The sequence below is a fragment of the Hipposideros armiger genome, unplaced genomic scaffold (assembly GCF_001890085.2).
Source record: "Hipposideros armiger isolate ML-2016 unplaced genomic scaffold, ASM189008v1 scaffold_638, whole genome shotgun sequence".
NCBI classification, from domain to species: Eukaryota; Metazoa; Chordata; class Mammalia; order Chiroptera; family Hipposideridae; genus Hipposideros; species Hipposideros armiger.
The window spans coordinates 579,594-602,783 of record NW_017731988.1 but is presented as its reverse complement, the minus strand read 5'-3'; the positions used below and the strand labels follow the sequence as shown (position 1 = coordinate 602,783).

General features: G+C 36.8%; 1 protein-coding gene across 1 annotated transcript in view; it reads left to right on the top strand.

Annotated features, from left to right (window-relative positions):
- Positions 1-20,098, top strand: part of PKP2 (plakophilin 2) — a 99,920-nt gene extending 79,822 nt beyond the window's left edge. Inside the window, exons 7-13 of the mRNA XM_019625664.1 lie at positions 207-324; positions 1,224-1,388; positions 2,307-2,480; positions 8,874-9,027; positions 13,434-13,623; positions 17,855-17,942; positions 18,092-20,098. Coding sequence (XP_019481209.1) covers positions 207-324; positions 1,224-1,388; positions 2,307-2,480; positions 8,874-9,027; positions 13,434-13,623; positions 17,855-17,942; positions 18,092-18,160 — 958 coding nt within the window. The 3' untranslated portion in view covers positions 18,161-20,098. The remainder of the gene's footprint in view (positions 1-206; positions 325-1,223; positions 1,389-2,306; positions 2,481-8,873; positions 9,028-13,433; positions 13,624-17,854; positions 17,943-18,091) is intronic.
- Positions 20,099-23,190: the final 3,092 nt, after the last annotated feature.

Genomic DNA, 23,190 nt, shown 5'->3' with positions numbered 1-23,190 from the left:
GAATATATTTATAAATTGTGTCCAGATTTGATAACCATTGAGCAAGCAATTGATACAGACCCCAGGACAAGTCTGTCACACGTTTACAAATTTGCCAGTTTTCCAAACCCTTGGAAAGAGCATCAAGAAAAGCTTTAAAACAAAGGCCTGTTGGATAAATGGCCTACATCTTATGGTTTTGTTTTGTTTTGTTTTTTTCCTGATAGAAACATGAGTTCAGCTGGCCCTGATGGGAGGAAATTGATGAGAAGGTGTGATGGACTGATTGACTCGCTGGTCCATTATGTCAGAGGAACCATTGCAGATTACCAGCCAGATGACAAGGTAATTCAAGAGTTAAATATCTTACATGTTGAATTACTTATTTTGTCTTATTAAGATTCTTCAGAGTATCCAATTTTAATTTATTGAAGTATAATTGGTAATGCAACAGAGTATTCTTGAAGTAACTGCTTGAGTTTAGCTTTATTCATCAACTCATTTGCTAAGGTTAAGATCCCATATATGTTTAGATATATTGAAATCTATCTGGCCCTATTTTTCTTGCTACTTTTCAGACCAAACTTCCAACTACCCATTTAAAAACTCTGTGGATATTTGAAAGGAGCCCAAATGCTACACCTTCGGCAGTGAACTTAAATTCATCTCTCCCCTCATCCCCAAACTTGCTCCTTCTCTGTATAATCCTTCTTAATAATTATCACCTCCACCAAATAAAAATAGAAACCTGGGTAATCTCAGACTGCCTCCTTTCCCTCACATCCCACATCCACTGAGCAACTAATCATGTCCATTCTTCCCCTGAAATGCCCTTTGGTTTATCCACTCCTCTTGACTGCTACTTCTGCTGTCCTAGTTTGTGCAACTTTTACACTGATTGGTCCCTACAAACAACATCTCCTCCTGTTTTCCAACTCCACATGACTACTAAGTTATGTATCTAAAATACAGAATCATTCTGAACATACGCTTTAAAAAGTAAACTAGAAAGGCTCTCCAGTGTTTTAAAAAATTCAGCCTTGTCTTCTTAGCATTGTGCTTATAACCATTCATGATCCAGCCTTAGCCTTTCTAGCCAGACTCATTCTACTCCCCCAGGCTCCCTATAGTCCAAGCATCCAGTAAACCTTGTAAGATCTAAAGCCAAAAAAGTCCTGTGATACCACACCTGCCAAAGGGATATCTATATGCATATGATGAATATTCATGTTCTGCTTTCTCAGGCCACAGAGAACTGTGTGTGCATTCTTCATAACCTCTCCTACCAGCTGGAGGCAGAGCTCCCAGAGAAATATTCCCAGAGTATCTATATTCAAAACCGGAATATCCAGACAGACAACAACAAAAGTATTGGGTGTTTTGGCAGTCGAAGCAGGAAAGTAAAAGAGGTATATCGGGAGCACTTTGAAAAATAAGTGTTTATGTGTGTATGTTCCTGAGTACTTAGTATATGTCAGGCACTGTTTTAGGTTCTTTTAATCCTTACACCACACCTACAAGGTGGAAGTAATTTACCCTCATTTACTGATGAGACAACAGGTACAGGAAGGTGAATCCGTTTTCCCAGACTAATTCAACAAATTAGTGGAGGGGATGGAATTCAACTCCAGGCAATCTGGCCCCAGATTTACCTGGTTAGCCTTTAAACCATGCTGGTTTGTGCCCTATTCATTAGGAAATAGGCACCATGCAACATGGCCAAAGGTATATAAATTTTTAACATTAAAAGCAGCCCCGATGTTTGGATTTGGACATTCTAAAAACAAACTTTGGACATCCTAAAGGCAAGCCCATAGGAAGGAATACTGTCCATGCTGGCATTTCATGAAAACTGAAAGAATGTGACCTCTGCTACTCCTCAGAGTATCATGGTGCTTGTGAACTTGGAGAACAGCTGGTAAATTTAGAATCCTGATGTGGTCCTGGGCCACTTCACTAGGCTCTGGGAGAAGATGCCTGTTGTTCTTATCTTCAGAACGCTTGGGACTAATTTAGCTTTTAGTTTAACAAGCAGCCTGAAAACTATTCTAGAACAGCTTCTGCTTAATTCTCTGAGTTCTTTCTCACTGCGAAATGTAAAGTTGGGGCATACGGGATGTTGCTAGGGAGAAATCGTCACGGGCTAAAAATTAAGTGATTGGAAATCATACAGATTTGCTTTTCCGTTTCTATTTCAAGGGCTTCTTATTATGAAAATTATTACTCTCTCTAGACTAGATAGTATTTCGATCTCTTGGTTTGGGTGTGGAACTGTATAGAAAACACTTAAAGGCATTAATTCTGGATTTCGTCATACGTGTGGTTAGCAATACCAGGACATGCCTATGCCAGAGGAAAAAAGCAACCCCAAGGGCGTGGAGTGGCTGTGGCACTCCATCGTGATACGGATGTATTTGTCCTTGATCGCCAAGAGTGTCCGAAACTACACCCAGGAAGCATCTTTAGGAGCGCTCCAGAATCTCACGGCAGGAAGTGGACCAGTGAGTATCATGCCTGTTTTTCTACTTTTTAAAATAATGACATTGTAAACATACCTACGTTAGGCTCAGAGATGACACAGTGAGGTAAGAGCAAATGTTTTCACACTTTAATCAAGACACTTTATAGGAATTGCCGGAGAGATTTGGAGCTTTCCAGGACTTTCAGCCTCAACTTCTGCCAAGCTGAGTCACTGCAAGTAAAAGACTCATAGAAACTGATACCAGTCAGAGTTCTTTCAGGTAAAATCTCAGAATACTATCTAAACTGGCTTAGGCAAAAAAAGAGGAATTTCTTGGCTCATATAACTGGCCCAGAATGGGTCTTCCTTCTGTCATGGTGCAACCTAGGTGCCCCAGGAATTATAATTGTGACTCTTTATCTCAGGGCTCTGTTTTCCAATGTTGGTTTCATTCTCAAAGGCTCTCCTCACATTGTAGCAAAGATAGCCACCTGTGACTTCAGGCTTACATTTTATCCAGTGCTCCCCCAAGAGAAGAAGCTACTATTTTCCCAACAGCCCCATTAAGAACTCAGAGAATGAGTCTCACTTACCCATTTCTGAACCAGTATCTGTGGCTAGAACTCTGTGATGCTCTGATTGGCCGGGTCTGGGTAATATGCCCACGTGTGAATTTCAGAGGCATGGGTTTCAGCGGGTGAGGGTCACTTCCACTTGTACCACTGAAATGGTAAAGGAGTAGCTCCCTAATGGAAAATCAAAGTGTTATTACCAAAAGGAAGAATGAATGCTGGGCAGGCAAACACAGCAGATGTTCACTGCAGTATGGAGTTGGAAAGGACATCTGTGCTTTTGTGTCCCAGAAATTCAACTACAAAATAAAGAACCGATCCTCTTTACAGATGCACTTACTATATACCAGCAAAGTCAAAATATATAAAACAGTAAAAGCTTATTCCCTTCCTCGTATTTTGCACCTTGCTACGTAGTTAGGGATTCTATAAATATTTAATTATTTGAACTAAGCTTATATTCTTTGCCTTGATCATAAAATGATTAGAATAAACTCCCCCAAAATAGTTCCTTGTATAGCCAGTCTCCAAGTATCCATCCTCATAGGAAAAAACACTCTTGTATATAACAAGAATATTATTTATTCTTTACTTAAGAAACCATATTCATTCTTTCCTGTGTGTACACAGAGGCGTGCTCTGTTTTGGATAAAATTGTGAAATACTAAAACCAACATTTATCTTAGCACTGTGGTTAAGAATATGACTAAACTTTTAATCTCTTTGATTTTCTGCAAAATGTTCCTGTGCACAAAGAAAAAAAAAAAAAATGAGGAACTACCAGGGAGCCCTGAATGAAACAGGGACATTATCATTTTGCCTTCCCATTTCCAACGCTAGGTTCCCAAAACCATTTCTTTCATCTTCCCAAACTACAGAAGCCCTCTTATTAACTACCAGCCAACTTACAAAAAAATGTCAGAAATTAAATTGTGTGTGTGTGTGTGTGTGTGTGTGTGTGTGTGTGTGTGTGTATTTAAGCTTGCTGTGCTCTGAGTATGGTTCAGTATGAGTGGAACCCTTTAAGCCTGGATTTTAGTCTCTTCCATTCCAGGACCGCTCATGGAATCCAAACAGTCATAGATGTAATTTATTACCTAGATCCTAAGTTTCTTCATTCATGTATTAAATAAATATTTTTTAGCATCTACTACATAACAAGAACTAACCTACTGCCAAGTATATAGTGGTGCATAAGACAAAATCCCTGTGTTTCATAATAACCTAGCTTGGATAAACAAATAAACAGAAATCTAAGTACTAGGAAATTCCAAATTTTAGAAGAGATCCAAGCAATGGAGATGTTTTCATAACTGTCTTAATTGTGTCAAGGCATTGAAAATAATACCTAACCTTAGACCAGTCCAATCCCCTAAAAGGCCTATACTAAACTGGTATTATTCCATATTCAAGGCTGTTAGAGTTGAACTTGACTGGAGATTTATAGGACAAATCATTAGCAACATGGGACAATGATATAAGTACCCTTTGTTCTTATAAATCATAAGATGCTTTTTATTAAAATTTTGACTTCTATGTATATCTTTTCTAATTATTACTTTTCCTAATTTTGTTATCCTTAGGTCATGTGATTAAAAAAATACTTGGTTTTATAATTTCTAAAAGGAATCATTAAATACAAAAACATGACAAGCAGGCCATTACACATAATTCCACAAAATATCCAGTCCATAAACCTTGTGTTCAGAGATAGTGCTGAGCAGTTGATGGCCACGTGCCTTAAATGACAACCTAAACAAATGAATAGCTTCCTAAAAGATAGATTATATAATTTAAGTATCAAATTATGACATAACTTCTAGTCAGTAAAAGTACATTAATGTAAATTTTAATAGTTCAGATATAATGGTCATTTTAATAATAAGTAAGGAAAGGGGATGGATCAATAAAATTTACCCATTTAGCAAACTAAGTACAGTATAAGGTATAAATTTACAAGTACAGTAGAAAATAAAAGTACAATATAAATTAAAAGATTAAGGTGCAAACCTTCAGGTATAAGATAAATAAATCCTGTGATATAATGTACAGCATGATGAATATAGTTCACAATACTGTATTCTATATTTGAAAGTCCCTAAGAGAGTATATCTTAAAAGATCTCATCACAAGAAGGAAAAAGAAAATATGTAACTATGTGTGGTGATGGATGTTAACTTGTGGTAATCGTTTCATAATATATACATATATCAAATCATTATGTTGTACACCTAAAACTAATACACTGTTATATGTCAGTAATATATCAATAAAAAAATACATAAATTAAACATCACATAGTAAAAGTTAAAAGTCATTAAAATAAAGTTTTCAAGTTTCTAAAACATTTTAAAAGCACTTAATTTAATATCTGTTGGAAAAAACAAAGCCTATTCCCTACCTCACACCTTACCAAAAATCAGTTCCAACAGCAATGAAAAGTCAATATGAAAGGTAGAACAATAAAGCTTCTAAATGGTAACATAGCAGGATATCTTCATGACCTGGAATAGGAAAAGATTTCCTAAAAGTGGACATAAAAAGCACTAACCATAAAGTAAATATTTTATAAATTGACTACATTACATTTAATAGTTTACACTATTATGCTATTATCGAAAGACAATGTTAAGAAAGAAAAAAGGCAAATCACAGAGTAAGAAAAGATTTTTGCAACATACATAGGTAACAAAGGTTGTTATCTAGGAAATATGAAAACCTCAAGTTAACAACAAAAAGATAGACAATCCAATAGAAAAATGGACAAGAGATTTGAACAGGTACTTCACAAAAGATAATATAGAAATGGCCAATACCCACTTGAAAAGGTGTCCATCCTCATTAGTGATCAAGATAGTATGAACTGTTGGGTTGTCAGGAAAGTCATGACACATTTTTGTATTGAAAAACATAGAAAAATACGTCATGATTTTCCTGACAACCCAATAAAAGTGCTATTTGCAAACAGTTGACCAACTAATTAACAGTCATTCTCACATATCCTCTAAAGCTGGGATATAAAACTTCTATCTGGCAAATCGGATTGTTTCTTTTCCTTAATGAGCAAATTCTAAAGACCATTCTACTTCAGACTTAAACTATTTTCCTCAATGGATCAGAATTCATAAGACTATGCTACACGTTCCCCTAGTGGAGCAAACATTATCTGAGGATCCAGACTTCATCTAGACTTGCATGTTTCCAATGGCTACTGTTAGATATTGTCATCAAAGGTCTTTGTTATATATAAGAATATAGAATTACATGGTAGAGTATGATCTACATAAAACACAAGATTTTAATTTTAAAAGAAAACGTTTTAAGAAATAAGTATCTTATGACTTCTTAATCTGTCTTGATTCTCACCAAGCACCTTCTAAGGTGATAGTAAAAATTCAGGAAAACTCGATGGCATATTTATTCATATGGTTCACGTCAATAAATATTTATATAGTACCTATCATGTTCTAGGCACCATACAAGGCTCTGAGGGAGAAAAAAAGATGGGTAAGATATACTTCCTCCTTTCAAGGAGCTTATGTTCTAATAGGAGAGATACATGGTTTTGTATAGTGGTGACCTAAAGAATTGGGGAGTAATGGTAAGGAAGGAGAGGGAAGAAGATGCCAGACTATGAAGGACAGTATGTGCCATGCTAACATTTCAACATTATTCTGAAGGCAATCGGAAGTCATTACGGGGTTTAAACTTGAGGTGGAATAATCAGATTAAATTTTAGAAGGATCATCCTGATGTAAGGCTTAGAAATCCCCACCGGTGTTAAAGAAACAGCAAGTTGACTAGCAGCGTTTGATTCCTAGTGGACATTAGAGACCATATATTTGCAGAAGTAGCAACCTGCGAACGCACTATTTAGTGATATTTGGTGACCAAGTATAAAATCAGTTTTGCAGTTTTAGTGGGTGGGTAGAAAATAAGCTATGATGATAAGGGTATTGAAAAGATAGTATGTGATGGGATGGTTTATGTACACTAATCTAAATAAGAAAGAAAGTTAAGGCAACAGAGAATTGATCATTTGAGGTGTGGGGAGTAAAGGTTGAGTGAGAGAAAGGGACTGGAGTTCTTGATGAGGCTGAAGAAGATACATGGTAGGAGTGAGAGGGAGAAAGAGCCAGGAGAACAGGAAGTTGTATTCAAGTCTAATATTGGAGTTTATGTTTTCAAAGTCAAGGTGTTTCTGAGTGAATACAGGTTCTGTGTGACCATGGCGGTGAATGGCCGATGTACGGAAGAGATGGAGGCAGTGACTTTTAGGAAGTCTAAGAAATGTGAGGTAATTAATGTGATCATCCACAATGCAATCAAGGTAGAGAAGGCTCTGAGCCAGGCTCCAAAGTCTCCAGTAGATGTTGGGAAAGGACCAGTAATAGGCCTCGAAATGACAGAAAGTGGGATGGGAATGATAGAGCTGGACGTCAGGGACGCAGAAGAGCAGAGCTTTGCATAGGAGGGCAGACATACCTATCTGGCAGGCCATCGGGAAGAGAGGAATGCGAAACCTACATCGGTGCCCAAGACACAGGCCTTGTACGGAATAAATAGCCTCTTCTCTGGATGGCTTACAGGGGACTGATTCCTCTCAGAAGAGAGCAAATAGCCTAGTGGTATGTTTTGCAAATTAGTGAAAGACAAGTTGTACCTTGTTTACAATAAAGCAAACATTCTAAAATAGTGGTTATTCAATAAAAGTTACGGGCCCTTTCCCTGAGAAAGTTTATTGGAAACACAAAAGTAGTTTGAAAGACCTCCTGTCCCCTCCATGAAACCTGTCCTGGACCATGTATTAAGAGCCCCTGCTCTAAAAGGTTCAGTGGAGAATGTAAGGAGGGGGACAATCTGCAGGAGGTAAGGGGGGAAAGAAGCAGTGTTTCAATAAGATAAACAGAGGAGACAGACACCCTGAAGAATGGTCATGAATTACAGGAATTTCTGGCATGGTGGCCTCAAATTAGCTTCAAGTAGAAATCTATAGAATTACCGACACAGGCTAAGGCCCCAGTATTGCTGGAGGTTTGTTGATCTAGGAAAGGTCTAGTTGGAACGCAGATCCCCTGAAAGTAGGTGTGACCAGCCTTATTCCAATAGGCTTTGCCTCTGGTGGACCCGGGGCTGGACCTAGACCAGCGGCTTGCATGTGCAGCCTCTGATACGGAGCATAGAATTACAAACAACCTAACTACCCATAATTCTTTTCTTTAAAAGCCCAGTATTTCTGTCAGAATACACTGCCTGTTTGGAAATGAATAAGTTTATGAAAACATGTAAAATGCCAAAATAAGAGTAAGAAGAAACAGGAAAGATGAGTAAACCACTGAAATAATAATGAAAGACATCTCCCTTTAGCGTTTTTTTTCAGCTCAGTTGGCTTTGCAACTAAATTCTACCAGACGCACAAAGTTGAGATTATTCTTGTCTAATACAAATATTTCAAGAAAATAGAAAAAGGGAAAACAGTACCCAACTCATTTTATGACTTTAGTGTAACTTTGATTCTACAATGTTATTCTTATATTCTTTATACAGTGATGAACTGAAAATGTGAATGAAAAGCAGACTGATCAAGAGAAAGGAAAGGAAAACACAGGCCCGTTTTATTTATAAACAGATGCAAAAAAAAATACTGACCAGATCCAGTACTGTACTTAAAAGTACTGCATAAACTGTTTCTATCCAGTAATTAAATTGAAACCCTAGTAAGAATTTGAAGAAAATATCTTTAGACTGATTTCATTACTTTAGGTTTTAAAATATCTTGCTCAATCTCTAGTAATCTTACGAAACGGTATTACCCTGAAGTCAAATGTGAATGTAATTATAGGCTGTGTCTCACAAAACAGATGCCAATGTCAGTAGCCCAGACAGTTGTCCAGAAGGAAAACGGCCTTCAGCACACCCGGAAGATGCTGCACGTTGGGGACCCAAGTGTGAAAAAGACAGCCGTCTCCCTGCTGAGGAATTTGTCTCGCAATCTTTCTCTGCGCAATGACATTGGTGAGTCTGCACCCGTGTCTAGGTGTCATGCGTACATATTGAAAATACAAATGCAATGAAACAGTGTCCTCACCACATTCTTTTTACAATGATAAACTGAAAATGTGAATAAAGAGCAAAATGTGATACACAGACCTGGCTTTCATGCACCCAAACATCAAGGGTAGGCTTTCTCTCTGGGTCTCCAACAGGATGTTTCTTAGTATCCAGCATTTTGTTTTTGTTTTGTTTTCATTACTACAGAAGAGAAGTTCTAGACCATACTAATAATTAACAAGTAATGTATTTGATCCTTTCAGCCCTCAACTATGCCTGCCATCCAATGAAGTCTTGACGCCATGCAGCTGTCTCTCTGCACAGCCTGCTTAAGCACCACTCTTCTAAAACATTAAACACACACACATACAGTAGTTGTTCACTTTAGAAGCTTGGCCACAGTTGGACTAGAAACATATGGATGGACAGATAATCATTTTTTAAAAAAAGGAAGAAGCAGTCACTGAATATAGCGGACTTTGCATAGATAATTTTAGAATAAATGCGATGAAACACATTTGCTCCTTTTTTTGAGAGTCTGTATTATTAACAAAGATGATAACTGTGTTCCACTATCAAATAACAGTTTTCATTTATTAACTTTATACCTAGAAATATCTGATAAACGTTTGTGGATTAAGTCAAAAGCTCTAAAATGAGACAATAGGAAGATAATGCTAAGATGAATCATGCTTCTTAATGCTCTGTAAAGTAGTCATTTCTGACAGCTTAAATTCAGTTTTTCACCAAATTTCACTAAAATTATGAATAAATTTTTTTGTTTGTTTTTTTAATGGGTTGGATTATTCTGAAATTACACACACAGCAACAGCAACGGCGGGTATATTGAAGTCCTGTGGTGATGTTTGAATAATGTCATTTCTAAAGACAGCCAACCGCACAACACTGGACAGGTGGTTTCATGCCTGTTATAAACATAAAGAGCCTAGAAATGTTTCGGTGACTCTGAAAGAAACCTGGCTGCAGGCACTCTCATAATTATGAAAGTGTTTCTCCCCATTGTTTTCTGTGGACTTTTGTGCTGCACTTCCATCAGGTGTATTATCCTTTGACTTCTTTATCTTTTCCTAAATGAAATGTTGACTCCATCTTTCAAAACAGTGACGATGAAAATAATTGCACTCTCCGCATTCTGTATGTGCCTTCAGGGCAGCAATGCTGTGGGTCTCAGGGTCTACAGTCCTCTAACTGCTGGGAAAATAAAGCTGTAGCGCCACAGTTTCTGTAAGATGATTTCACTGATTAACTTCCTCTCATTTTAAGGACAATAGTGAGAAGAGGCTTCAGCAAAATAAACCCAGTTTTTTAAGTTCCACACTGGCTTTATGTCAAATATATAATTTTAATATAATTATATTGATTTAGCGTATTAATAACCAGGAATAAGTGAAAGTGAGTTTTAAATACATGCTTTGTGTTTCTCTTGAGAGACTTCTAAGCCAAAACTTTCCACATGCTGACCTAGAATGCAGTTATCACATTTTACTTCGATTTATAGTAATAAATTTAAAACTTACATTTTCTTAAAAATTTGAAAGTAGGCAATTGAATACAGTGGCAGAATAATGGACTTCATACAGAAGACATGGATCTACACCCTACAATGCTACTTTGCCACCCATGTCACTTTAGCTAGTCATTTAACTGCTCTAAACAAAACAAGATTAATAATTACTACCTAACAGTGTCTTCCCCAGGATCAGATGACACAATGTACAGTATTTGCAGATAGCAAGAAATATTTGGATAAATCTCTAGAATCTCAATTCACATTTATTAATTGTTACAAATGTTTTCAGATGACCACCTAATGTCTTGGTGTTTTAAGGCATTGAGTTCAGGCATTAAACAAAATCTCCCTCAACAATACGACATTGAGCTATAACCCTGTAATATCATGATAAGGCCTTTAATTTTATATTTCACTATAAAGATCCAATTTTAATTGTCCCAAAGTGAATGTATTTATGAAGGCACACTGTGTGTGTGTGTGTGTGTACATGTACACACATGCATACATGCGCATGTGTGTATACACACACACACAAAGAGTGTGCAAGAAAAATGTAAGTACATTTTAAGAAAGGAAAAAGCTACTAAAATTGCAATACTCAATAATACTGATAACAAAAGATGAATACAAGTCACATTTGACTTCTGCAGTTACAAGAGGTGCTCAAAGTGGTTACCATCAGCGTAATTTTAATACAGTTTTTTTCCTTTCTTAGAATGTATATGCATTTTTTTGGCACCCTCTGTATGTATGTGTGTATAGTATATATACATATATAATATACTACATATATATATATATATATATATATGTACACACACACACAGAGAAGAAAGAGAAGCATAGAGAGACCCTCCCTTTACTATATTCTAGTTAAGCTTAGTCGATGTAAACAGTTACACTACTTTTCTAAGAAAAACAAACATGATACAAAATGTGGAAGACTATCTTTCCTAATTCTCACTCCTCCTTAGATATGACCCTGCGTTTCAACCTTAAAATTGATCTACACAATGGACATTCTTGCTGGTTTTGAGGAGGAGAGAGGGGGCTGTTTGTCTCATCAGGAACCATTCTCAGTGTGGACACCCTGGGTCTCCACAGCCATTACCGCACCCTGCAGAGAGAAATCGATTAGGCATTTTCTGTTGTGATTGTCCCAGACTTATTTCTGTGTCATTGATGTAAATTCAGTGGAAGGAATACTCATGTTCTCAAGGCCTTTAATTCTCTGATTTAACTTATTAAAAGGAAGAAGCCTTCCGAAAATAACTCATATCTACCAAGAGCTGAGTAGGGTAGGGTACTATGATACAGTTAACATGTATTAACTTGTTTAATCCCTGAAAACAACCCTATGAAGTAGGTACTTTTATTACCCCATTTTACAAATTAAGAAAATGCAGCACAGAGAAATAAAATCATTTGGCCAGACCACACAGCCATTAAGTGGCAAAGACAGGATTGAAACTAAGGAAGCGTGGGTTCAGAGGTTGGGATCCGAGCTCTTAACACTATACTGTGATGCTTAAACAACAGTAAAAAAGAAAGTGCTCTGGACTTTGAGCAGAAGGTATGTCTTTCCTGTCAGGTGCAAAGATTATCAAAGGATGACATATTGTTGAGTGTCTTTTAATGAGTACCTCTCTGTTTTAGGCATAGTGGTTGATGCTGGAAATCCAGAAATGAATACACTAAGTGTCCTCAGAGGACCCCATTGGAATTCAGACAGGCACATAACTAATTACAGTCCAGAATTACAGAGAGAGAAGTGCAATTCCAGGTGCCACATAAGCTCATATGAAGAAATTAAATTAAACTGAAGTACTGTACAACCACAATAAACACAACACTGTATTAAAGATCAGTGAGGAGCCACAAAAGCAAGAGAAGCAAGGAGCGTGCTCTCTGTCCTTTAAGGGGAGTCCAAAATAATCAGAGAAAAAAGAAGAAAATGTATGAAAAGAATATTGTAAAGAATCAAGTACAAATTCATATTGCCCAAAATATACACCATAGGACAAGTTATAATGAAATCATCAATTATTAATACCTCTCTTGTTACTACAAAAGAAAACCAAATTAAAACAGTATTATCAAGAACTTACATACATAGTAAAATAGTAAAAAAAATAAATTTAAAATAGTCTCTTTCTCTTTTTTTAATAATAGTATTATTTGTGCATTAAAAGAACTTTGGGCAGTACAGATAATTTTTTAAAAATATTTTTAGGTCACCATTAATACTATTGTAGAAAAACAACTTCTATTAATATTTTAGTGTAATTCTTCTAATGTATCTTATGTGCTTTCTTCCCTAATTGTATATTCTTTATATAAATAAGTATACAGATTTTTCATATAGAATAATAAATATTTTTTTATTATTTATATGCTTCATAGATAGGTTTTAAGATGCATAATATTCTTTGCAGATGTATTTTAGTTAATTATATTCTATTATTGGGATATTTAGGGGTTTTATAATTTTTCACTTGTATGTAATACTATAATAAAGATCTCTGCCTAAAGCTTTTTCCATTTTTAAAGTGATGTCTTTAGGGTGAATTCCCACAAGTAGAATTACTGAATCAAATATGAATGTTTTTAAAATTCTTGATATTTCTGTCAAATTGTTTTCTGAAAAGATTTCCGATGTATTGAGCAGAGTATCATCTTTTAAATATTCCTTTTAAATTTTGAGTATTAGAGAGGTTACATCTTTCCATATACTTGCATGTCCTTTCTAAAATGTTCTTTACCCAAAATGTATTGGGATCTTGAGATTAAGAAACAACCTTTTTAATCAGGTGTTCTTTTTTGTTTCATTTTGTAGCCAAAGAAACTCTACCTGATTTGGTTTCCATAATTCCCGACACCGTTCCAAGTACTGATCTTCTCATTGAAACTACAGCCTCTGCCTGTTACACATTGAACAACATAATCCAGAATAGTTACCAGAATGCCCGGGATCTTCTAAACACTGGGGGCCTGCAGAAAATTATGAGCATCAGCACAGGCGATACGTAAGTCGTTTAGCCTCTGCCCATCGCATCGGCTATCTCCCCTTCCCCCACCACCTCCTCCATGTGTAAATCTAGTTGTGAATATTCAGTCGTTGAGTACCATGGGCAACATGGCCAAAAACAAGATTGTAAAGCTAGGCCAGATCACCTGCTCCAGTCCTTCGTGATCAATCAAGTTTGAAAAACTGAATCCTCTAAATAGTTACCCATTCTCTTTTAAAGTATTCAGATAGTCAAACTCCATGGCTTCTCTGGGTAGTGCATTCCAGCATTTTATTGACCTAATGAATTAATTTGTTTCCCAGAACTATAGCTGTGATTTAAGAACAGCAGAATGGAGACAGGCTGGGAGTCCTACAGACAGGGAATGCCCTTTTCCTCACTTAAATCTGTGGAGCCACTGTCAACCTAGGTGGCTTAGAAGAAGCAGTGATAACACAGGAAGTGAGGCAGTATAACAGGAAATTCTTGCTTTCTTAATTTCCTCCATCACATCTCTTTTTATTCCCTTTTGAGAATAGAAGGTTTCACACATATACGTCATCCCACATCCCTGTTTCTGTCTTTAAATTTTTTCCATTTAAAAAAAAAAAATAGGTGAGGAAGAGCATGAAAAACTTTGTGTAACCAATTTACTGTTAATTAATGTATAGAGTGATGGGATATGAAAGGTGCATAAAGATTATCTTTTTCTCTTTGTACAATTCTGAATTGTTTGACTTGTTAAATATAAGTTAGTTTTGTAAATAACCAAAAAAGAAATGTTATACCCCAGTTCTGATGAGTTACAAAGCAAACGGACTTCACTTGTAGTAGACAGACACATGCCTGGGCACACAGGTGAGCTTAGGAGTCTGTAGTATCCTGAAATGAGCACACGTGCCCTCTACCACAGCCCCACCTGGTATAGACCCCTTGTGCTCTGCAGGCTCCCATCTGGCAAAGCCCACGGGAAAGGAAGATCACATTCAGAGTCACATGACTAAAAGGAGCACTGGTTAGAATGTCAGTTCTCCAAGAACAGCTAATACGCACCTATCCCAAAGCATGGCAGATAGCAGTTGCACAGCCTTTGTGGAAAGAATGAGTTATTGCTGCAAAACAGAAATGACTATTCCAAGTAGTTATCTAACCTTCTAAACTCTTCTCCATAAGACCATAGGGTTTTAATTATTAGAGCATTCAGACGTAACAAGCAGGTGGGAATACACCATCACTTTTGGAAACTTCTTATAGTTTAGCAACATACAGGATGTGCTGCTCTGTGACTTCTTTGTTGCTCTGGCTGTCCACTTGTGAGCCAGTCTTCATATACCCCATCTAAAAAAATAAAAAAGTTAACAAGGCGCTCCTACCAATTCTGTGTGCTGCTCCTTCCTTTCTAGAATGTTGTATAGCTGACCTGTAATTTATGGGTGTCAGCCTAAATAGATACACTGATACAAGTTCAAATGATCAAAATTTGAGTTCGTTGTGGAATAGCAGAGGAATTGCAATTTGGAAACATGCTGTAGGAAGCTGCTGGGGAACCTGCTGAAGCTTTGGGGTGGGCTGTATTTATGGGCAAAGAGTGCAAAGAGGAAGAGGCCCATCCAGAGTCCAAGCAGTAGCTTCATTGGCTTGTCAATATGGAGGGATTCTTGGAGGATGTTCATTGGTCAGGAGATAAGTTTAGGTCTTCTGTACATCAGGTGTTTACAGGAAATCTGTCTCTCATTTCTGAAGTTCCGTTCTTTTCAGGGGGCATGCATGACATTCTCCATTTCTTATCCTTCGGTTCCATTTTAGATTGAAGTCCTTTCACATGGGATGGGCTGGGAACCAATGATCATTTACAACATTTTATCTTTAAATAAATGAGTTCCCAGTGAAACCAGAGGCCAAAGGAGTCCGGGGCGCTTGCAGCCTGCACCGCTCAGCCAATAGACCAACACAGGAGTTGGGTCATAGAATAAGCATTTATTATCAGAGCACCGGTGGTCTGAGAAGGCAGCAGGTTAACAAATCCAAAAACTGCCTTAACATTCTGAGACCAGCCTGGGATATTTAAGGAAAAATCTGCTCATTCCTCCAGAGGCCACGTGATGGTTCCGGGGGTCTGCATGGAGCGTTCTCTCAGGAGATGTGGCTCTCTAAAGTGGTCATCAACCCAGGAGCAGTGATGACAGTAACCTGGAAAGAATGCTAGGCCATAAAGATTGTAATCAGTGGGGTGGGGGGAGGGGAACATTGTGACTAGGACTAGTAAGCAAGCATAAGTTTCAGGGTAATTATGTAAAGCAGGGAACCGGGACAGGGGACATCTAAACTCAGGAACTGGGACATTCCAAACTCACACTGCAGGGAAGTGTTTAATCAATTTTTAAGCTCTTCAACTCTAGGGCAGGGAGAGGTGAGGCGAGGGACATTGCAAGACCTCTTTTGTGGGGGTTCCCAACTGGGCCCTGTTTCACCAGTGTCAAAAAAAACAACTTATAAGCAAACTTTATGACAATGACACCCTTGAGAGAGGGAGGAAAAATAATTTTCCCTCTACCCCACTAGTTTCGTGGCTGAGACACCCCTGTTATAAAAAGACAGTTTAACAGGAGAAAAACTAGTTTAATAACATGTATACCTCCTGAATACACTCGAAAGACCCAGGAAAACTGAGTAGATCCTCAAAATGACCCAAGCCTCCATCTTAAATAATATCTCCAGCTAAAGACCAAAGATGTTGGGGTTGGGGAAGTGGCCAGTTATGGGAGGTTACCAGGAAAAAAGGCAGTAAACTAGGATATGGTTGTTATGCACATTTACATCCTTATCTTCTCCCTTGATTAGAGTTTCTAAAGATTTGGAATCACCTTTCACTCTCTGCTACAGAGGGGGAGACACTTCTCACAAATGGAGATTTCCCTTATAAGTGAAAATGTCTCTTACCAAAGGGTAGCTTTTTGGGTTTTCAGAGCTTTTCCTATGTCTGCTGCTTCTTTAAAATAATCAGCCTAAAATAATTTTTATGCCAAAGAGTCATATTTTGGGTTGGGATATTCTGCTTCCCTTCATTTGCCATTTAAGAATTTTTTTCCAATTTTCAGTATTAAAGACCCATAGCTTTCATAGACTTATTAGTACTTTGGTTATAAGCAAGCTACTCTGAGAAGTCCTTGAGGTACTAAAAAAAATCTGGAAAGTGCTGATTTAACTTACCCTCCCTGCAAGGTTGGTATGAAAGAGAAAGAGCCCAGCATGAGCTTCTCGGTACAGCTTTGCATTCTCTGTTCTTGGCTGCGTGTTTAAAAATCCCTGTGAGGAAAAATAAAAGGTTTGTTTCTTTGTTGAAAGAAAAAGTTCAGCCATGCGGTATAGTTCAGGTGATAGAAGAAAAAGAGATCAAAGAAAACATTTTCCCCTTAGCCAGAAACAGGAAATTTAGGACACATTTTAAAGCAGAACATCAAAAACTAAATACAATGTCAAATTCAGTGGTAACTTGGATTTAAAACCAGGATATAGCCTCCATTTGCTCTATACAAAAAAAAATTTTGAAACTATTTTAACAAATTCTCCAGCAAGAATTTATTTTATTAACTTGAAAAAATTACCCCTACCTTCATAGATTCACCAAGTCTAAGAAGTATATATATATACATTTTTTTTTCAGTCATACTTTCCTGCATTTGCATTCTATAAATATATACTATAAACATACAAATATATTTCTATTCTATAATAGACAATATAAATATACAAATGGAAATTGTATTCTATAAATAAATTCAAGGGTTTGTAACATGTCTAAAATATATTCCTTGTAAATATCAGGAATTTGCTCCATAAACTATTTGTTAGCCCTATGCCAGTGGTTTAAAAAAAAAAAAATTTATTTTTTAACTTTTTTTTTTTTTAATTGTTAATTTTATTGGGGAACGGCCATGGTCATTGGTTACATATGCTACAATGGCATAGTTGACTCTTAAGGAGGGAGCAGCTCACAGTGGCCCATGAGGGGATCGAACTAGTGCCACGCTGTAATGGACTGAGCTAACCGGTCACCCCTAAAAAGATTTTTTAAAATAATTTTCTTTAAAAGTGGCCCCTTGGCCTCTTTAAATTCCCATTTAATTATCTTGTCATTGTGAGTGGCTCCTGAGCAACGGCAATTAAAGATTGAGGGGACTTCCAATGGCCACACCCAGAAGCCTTACAGGTTCTCACTGAACTCGGAATGTCCTTTTCTTCGTTTCAGCTATGCTTCCAACAAAGCGAGTAAAGCTGCTTCTGTTCTCCTGTATTCCCTGTGGACGCACACGGAGCTCCATAATGCCTACAAGAAGGTAAGAGTGTTTAAAAGACGTGTGGCATGGCTAACAGAGCCGGATCATAATGGCCCTTGGACCAACCCTGATGAGAAATCACTAAGAACTGTATCTTTTTGTGTGAAAAATGTTGATACCTTTCACGTTTTTCTTTGCTTATTCCAAAGGCTCAGTTTAAGAAGACAGATTTTGTCAACAGCCGGACTGCCAAAGCCTACCACTCTCTTAAAGACTGAGGAAAATGAGAAAGTACTCTCAGAAATGCCAACCTCACCATTCTCAGCCACAAAAAAAAAAGTCCCTAAGGAAAACACCTATTTTTCTACTTCCCAGTCCAAGAAACCTAACAAAAGGCATGCCTTGTTTTTATCCTTTTTTATTTCTGACGCCCCAGAATCCAGAACACAAATAATCAGAATATAATGTTATCAGTCTTCCAGAAGATTTTTACAAGTTTGCCACCTATAGATACTGGCAACAGGCTCGACTTTACCCTCTGCAAATAGTAGTAATCAGAGTTTATGGTGCATGGCCTCCTGGAACCAAAATGTGAATTCATGGGGAACGGACTCAATAGAATAAATAAGGAAATACTACTGTTGTAGTATTGCTAGGATTTTAAAAGTTTGATTTACATTTATATTTTCTGGTTTCCATGTTTTATCACTCATATGCACATTGCTTCACCATTGAGCCATGAGTATATTGTTCTGCAGTGTTGAAACAGAATGGAAATGATAAATATTTGTTTGTTTTTTACTTTGTGCTTTTTTAGCCTCTTGAATTTTTTTTCTCTGATTTTAAATGAACTTAAGAAATTTAGATCACAGAGCATGCATGACTGTAAGAAAAAGAAATTGAAAGGTAGTTATCATAGCAGATTTAAAATCTTTTCCACAGAGAAAGGCAACTATGGTTAAGAAATTCAGTGTTTCCTCTGAACACTGCGAAAATGGGATTTTTTTTGCTCAAGGAAATACTTTATGTATAACAACAGCATTAAATGCAAATCTCTTCTGAATAGTAGCATTCAATGAAATCTATTTCCTGGGCTTTTTCAGCCACTACAATGAGCTGGTGGAAAAATGGATTCAACATTTAGCTACAAAAGGAACCAAGGCCTCTCCAACTGTTGGGCCAGCCCAGGGCCCTGAAAACAGATCATTTTAATGAATTACATTATCAACCATCCCAACTTTGCCCAACATTTAAAGCATAGCACAGAGTCACTAAATCTCAAGTAATCATTCTAAGCCATTATTTTAAGTCAAGGAAACTCTAGAGAAGAAAAATGAAGAGGGAAAATGTGTATGCCACTCAGAAGTGCTATGATAAATACTAATTTTTGAAAGTTGACATCATCAATTGAAGCAAATCTATATTAAGTGTTATTTTAAATGGACCGTGGTTAATACTATTCATATAGAATTAGTCTTCTCAATTACAATTCTGTTATATTTTGCTTTCTAAAAAAAAAAAAAAAGTCTGACAACATTTGTTATAAGAAGGAAAAAGATGTTCATCTCCTTGGCCAGAAAAGAAAATAAATCCCCATTTTCAATTTGAATGTGCACGTAAGTCTTTGTTATATTTAGAACTTGAAATTCTTTCAATTTTAAAAGCTTAATGAAGACTTAAGTTACTAACATAGATCAAATTGAGATCCTTTAGATACCAATTTTTAAAATACTGCAGAGAAAATTTTTTCCAGAGTTTTGACAATAAACATTTGGAGTATATTTATTTCTCCTGATAAATGATGTATGTTAAAGAAGTTTCTGTGGTTTTTAAGGCATCAGTAGAGCCTTCAATAATATTAAACACAAAATGAGGCCAAAATTACGTTGCCTGCATTGGTATCTGTGTATATCTGATTTATTTGTGTATCTTGATATATGTAGTATGGTTGACATACATTTGAGAATTTGAGCCATATAAACTTCAACTTTAATTACTAAGAGTTTAATACTTCGTAATTGCTTGTATTTCTTCCCTAAAGTTCTAAAATTTTTACCAGGAAACACTTCCTGTAAGAAAGATGGACCAGCCAGTGACTAAAACATATAAAAATGGAGAGACATATAAATGCACTAGCTATTGTTTGATTTTAGTAAATGGAGGGGGACCGTGACCACAAAAAATACACTGTGTTTGATCTCTGTTTTGCTTTGTCATTCTGTTTACAAAACTTTGTTACTTTGCTATCTGTGAAAACCACTGAGGGGAGATCCTTGTATGTTTGAATATCAGTTTTGATCACAGGTCTACACTCAAAGCTCTTTCTTTTTTTTCTCCCATGTACCCCAAACCATGCCCATGTCATCAAAGGAACTGATGGGCTGAGCTGAGCCTTTCCAATTATTTGTGCTAAGAGTTCCAAAGGTCTCCTGCCTTGTCAAGAATTCTTAAAAGTCTTCCGGAATATGGGATATTGCTGCCCTGGACTTCTGTAACTGGAAACATTTGTCTATATCTGGTGGAAATAACTAAAGAAATTATCTCACAAAATAGAGAGGTGATTAACATATCAAATGGGAAAAGCAGCAGCACAAGTAGAAAACCCTTTAAAACCAATGTAATCACCCTGTAAAGAAGCAATTCCCTAGAAGAAAAGGGAAATATAAATATATATGTATATTTATATTTATAATTTATATATGCTATAGTTATAAATGAAATTTGCTGTAAATAACATGTATAATGAACTTCCTGTATTGGAATGAGAAGGACTTCAGTATGTGTGTATTTTGAGCAAAACTGCAGAAGCCTCGCATCACAGAATTGGAGGATTAGAAGGGAATTTAGCAGACATGTGGTCAAGTCCTCCACAAAGTATCTTCTTGTGTCAGAAAAGACTCCATTCTTATGAACGTGACAGAGAAGAAAAATATATAATCATTCATTCAGCCAGATCCCAACATGACCCTGTCTCCCGCTGGCCCATCTTAAGACTCAATATCTGTTGTATTAACGTATTTGTTGTGGGAAGGAAAATAGATTTTTTTTAAAAGGAAACGTTTCAAAATAAAATTCTGCTTTAGGTTTAACATTTTAGTTTATAGTGGTACTGACAGTTTTATCTCTTTGAAATAAACTTCTACCTTTTAACGACTATAAGGAAAAGAAAACTTGCTTTTTTATGATATATTCATAGGAAAGAGATATCAGAATGCCACACATTGGCATAAGAGCTGTTTAAAATACGAGCAGAAGGGAAAGCATTCTGAAAGCCATAGTTTGGGAGACATAGTTAAAGAATCCAGCAACATTTAACCTGGAGAAGGGTGCTGTGTTACCTGTAAGTGTGTGTGTGTGTGTGTGTGTGTGTGTGTGTGTGTGTGTGTGTGTGTGTGTGTTTATTTATTTTTTACATTTTACACATGAAAATAACTTGAAGCAGAGAGAGGCTAAGTCACATTCCAAAATCACATAGCTAGTTAGTGAAGAGGGACCATATGAACCTAGGTCAGGTGGCTCCTTACTGGGGGTTCTGTGGAAGCATGTGTGACAGACTCATGTCTCCATGCTAGGGAAATGTGGGGATCTCTTTGGCCTGTCTCTCTCAGGAGAATTAAGATGGCTATCTAGCAGTGGTTAAGAGGACTGATTCTAGAACCAGCCAGCTTGAGCTCAAATGGTGACTTCTCTACTTACAAGCTGGGGTAAGTTTCTTACTCTCTCTGAGCCTTATATGTTAATGATAGCAGTAGTTACCTCACTGGGTTGTTTTGAGAATTACATGTCTTTTTAATTATAAAGTACTTAAAATAGTGCCTGATAGTATGTAAATGCTAACTAATTTTTTTGGAGTTCCCTGGTTTAGGGGGGTCTTTGCTTTTCTTTTTAAATCCATCTCTTAAATTTCTCTTTTCAATATAGTTGGTTCAGTTTCCCCTCCCCTTCCGTTTTACACACACACACACACACACACACACACACACACACACACACACACACACACCCATCCCTTGGAAGGCTAGGCAGAAATGAGAAAAATAAATGTGGCCCAGACAAGTGATTCTGAACATGTATTCCTCAGAACACAAGCCCTTTGGAGTATTTATAAGTGTTATGTGAAAAGGAACTTCTCATAACTTAAGTAAGTTTGAGAAGGGCCGAGTTATACAAAGATGGAAAATATCTTGACTGTTAGAGCATTTGAGATCCTGCTCCCCAGCATATGTTGCCATTTTGGCTCAATTAAATTCTTCTAAAAATTAAAAAGAAAAGAGAGAAGGGAGGGAGGGAGGGAGGAAGAAAGGAAGGAAGGAAGGGAGGAAGAGAGAGAGAGAGAGAAGAAAAGGTCTTGACTGTTAAGACCTCTGAAGTCTGTTTCATCTGATATAAGTATGGCTACACCCGATTTTCTCTGGATACCATTCGCTCCAAGTATCGACTTCCACCCTTTCACCTTGATTCTGTCTTTGTCCTTGTAGCTGAGATGCGTCTGTTGGAGACAGCATGTGGTTGGATTTTGTTTTTTGATCCAATCTGCTAACTCTATGCCTTTTTATTGGTGAGTTCAGTCCATTTACATTTAGGGTGATTATTGATATTCTGTATGAGGATTTCCTGAATTCATTTTGTCTTTTGTTTTCGGGTATCTTGGTGTCTGCGTGATTTCTTTGCCTTTTTGTTGCTGTTATTTTAGTGTGGTGCTATTCTATGATTTTCCCCTCTGTTCTTTTTTTATGGTATATATCTCAGTTCTGGACTTTTTTTGAGTGGTTACCATTAAGTTTATGAAAAAGAAAACTTCATATATACAGTAATCTTTTTTCTTCAGCATGCTTCTTATCTCCATTCCCCTTTGCAGATTCAGACCTTTACTCTCTCCCCTTTTATGTTTTTGTTGTCACAAGTTGTCCCTACTTATGCTGTGAGTTGATTTCTGAGTTGCAGTAGCAAGTTGTCTTTTTCTTCCCTTTTTCCTTTTTCTTAATGTTCTTATCTTCTTTATCCTTTATGTTATATCTAAGTGTCTAGTGCCCTGTTTTGTGTAGGGGTTGCCATTTCCTGCTTAAGTCTGTCTGTTCGTAATATTGCTTATGGTTTTGTATTCTTTTGGTTTTTTGTTTCGGGTAGAATAGCCTCCTTCAGTATTTCCTGTAATGCAGGTCGTATGTTAGAAAATTTCCTCAGGTTCTGTATGCCTGGAAAGGTCTTTATTCCTCCTTCATATCTAAAGGATATTTTTGCTGGATATATTATTCTTGGCCCATAATTTCTCTTTCACTGTTGATGTGCTTTGTGAAATCTCCAAGAG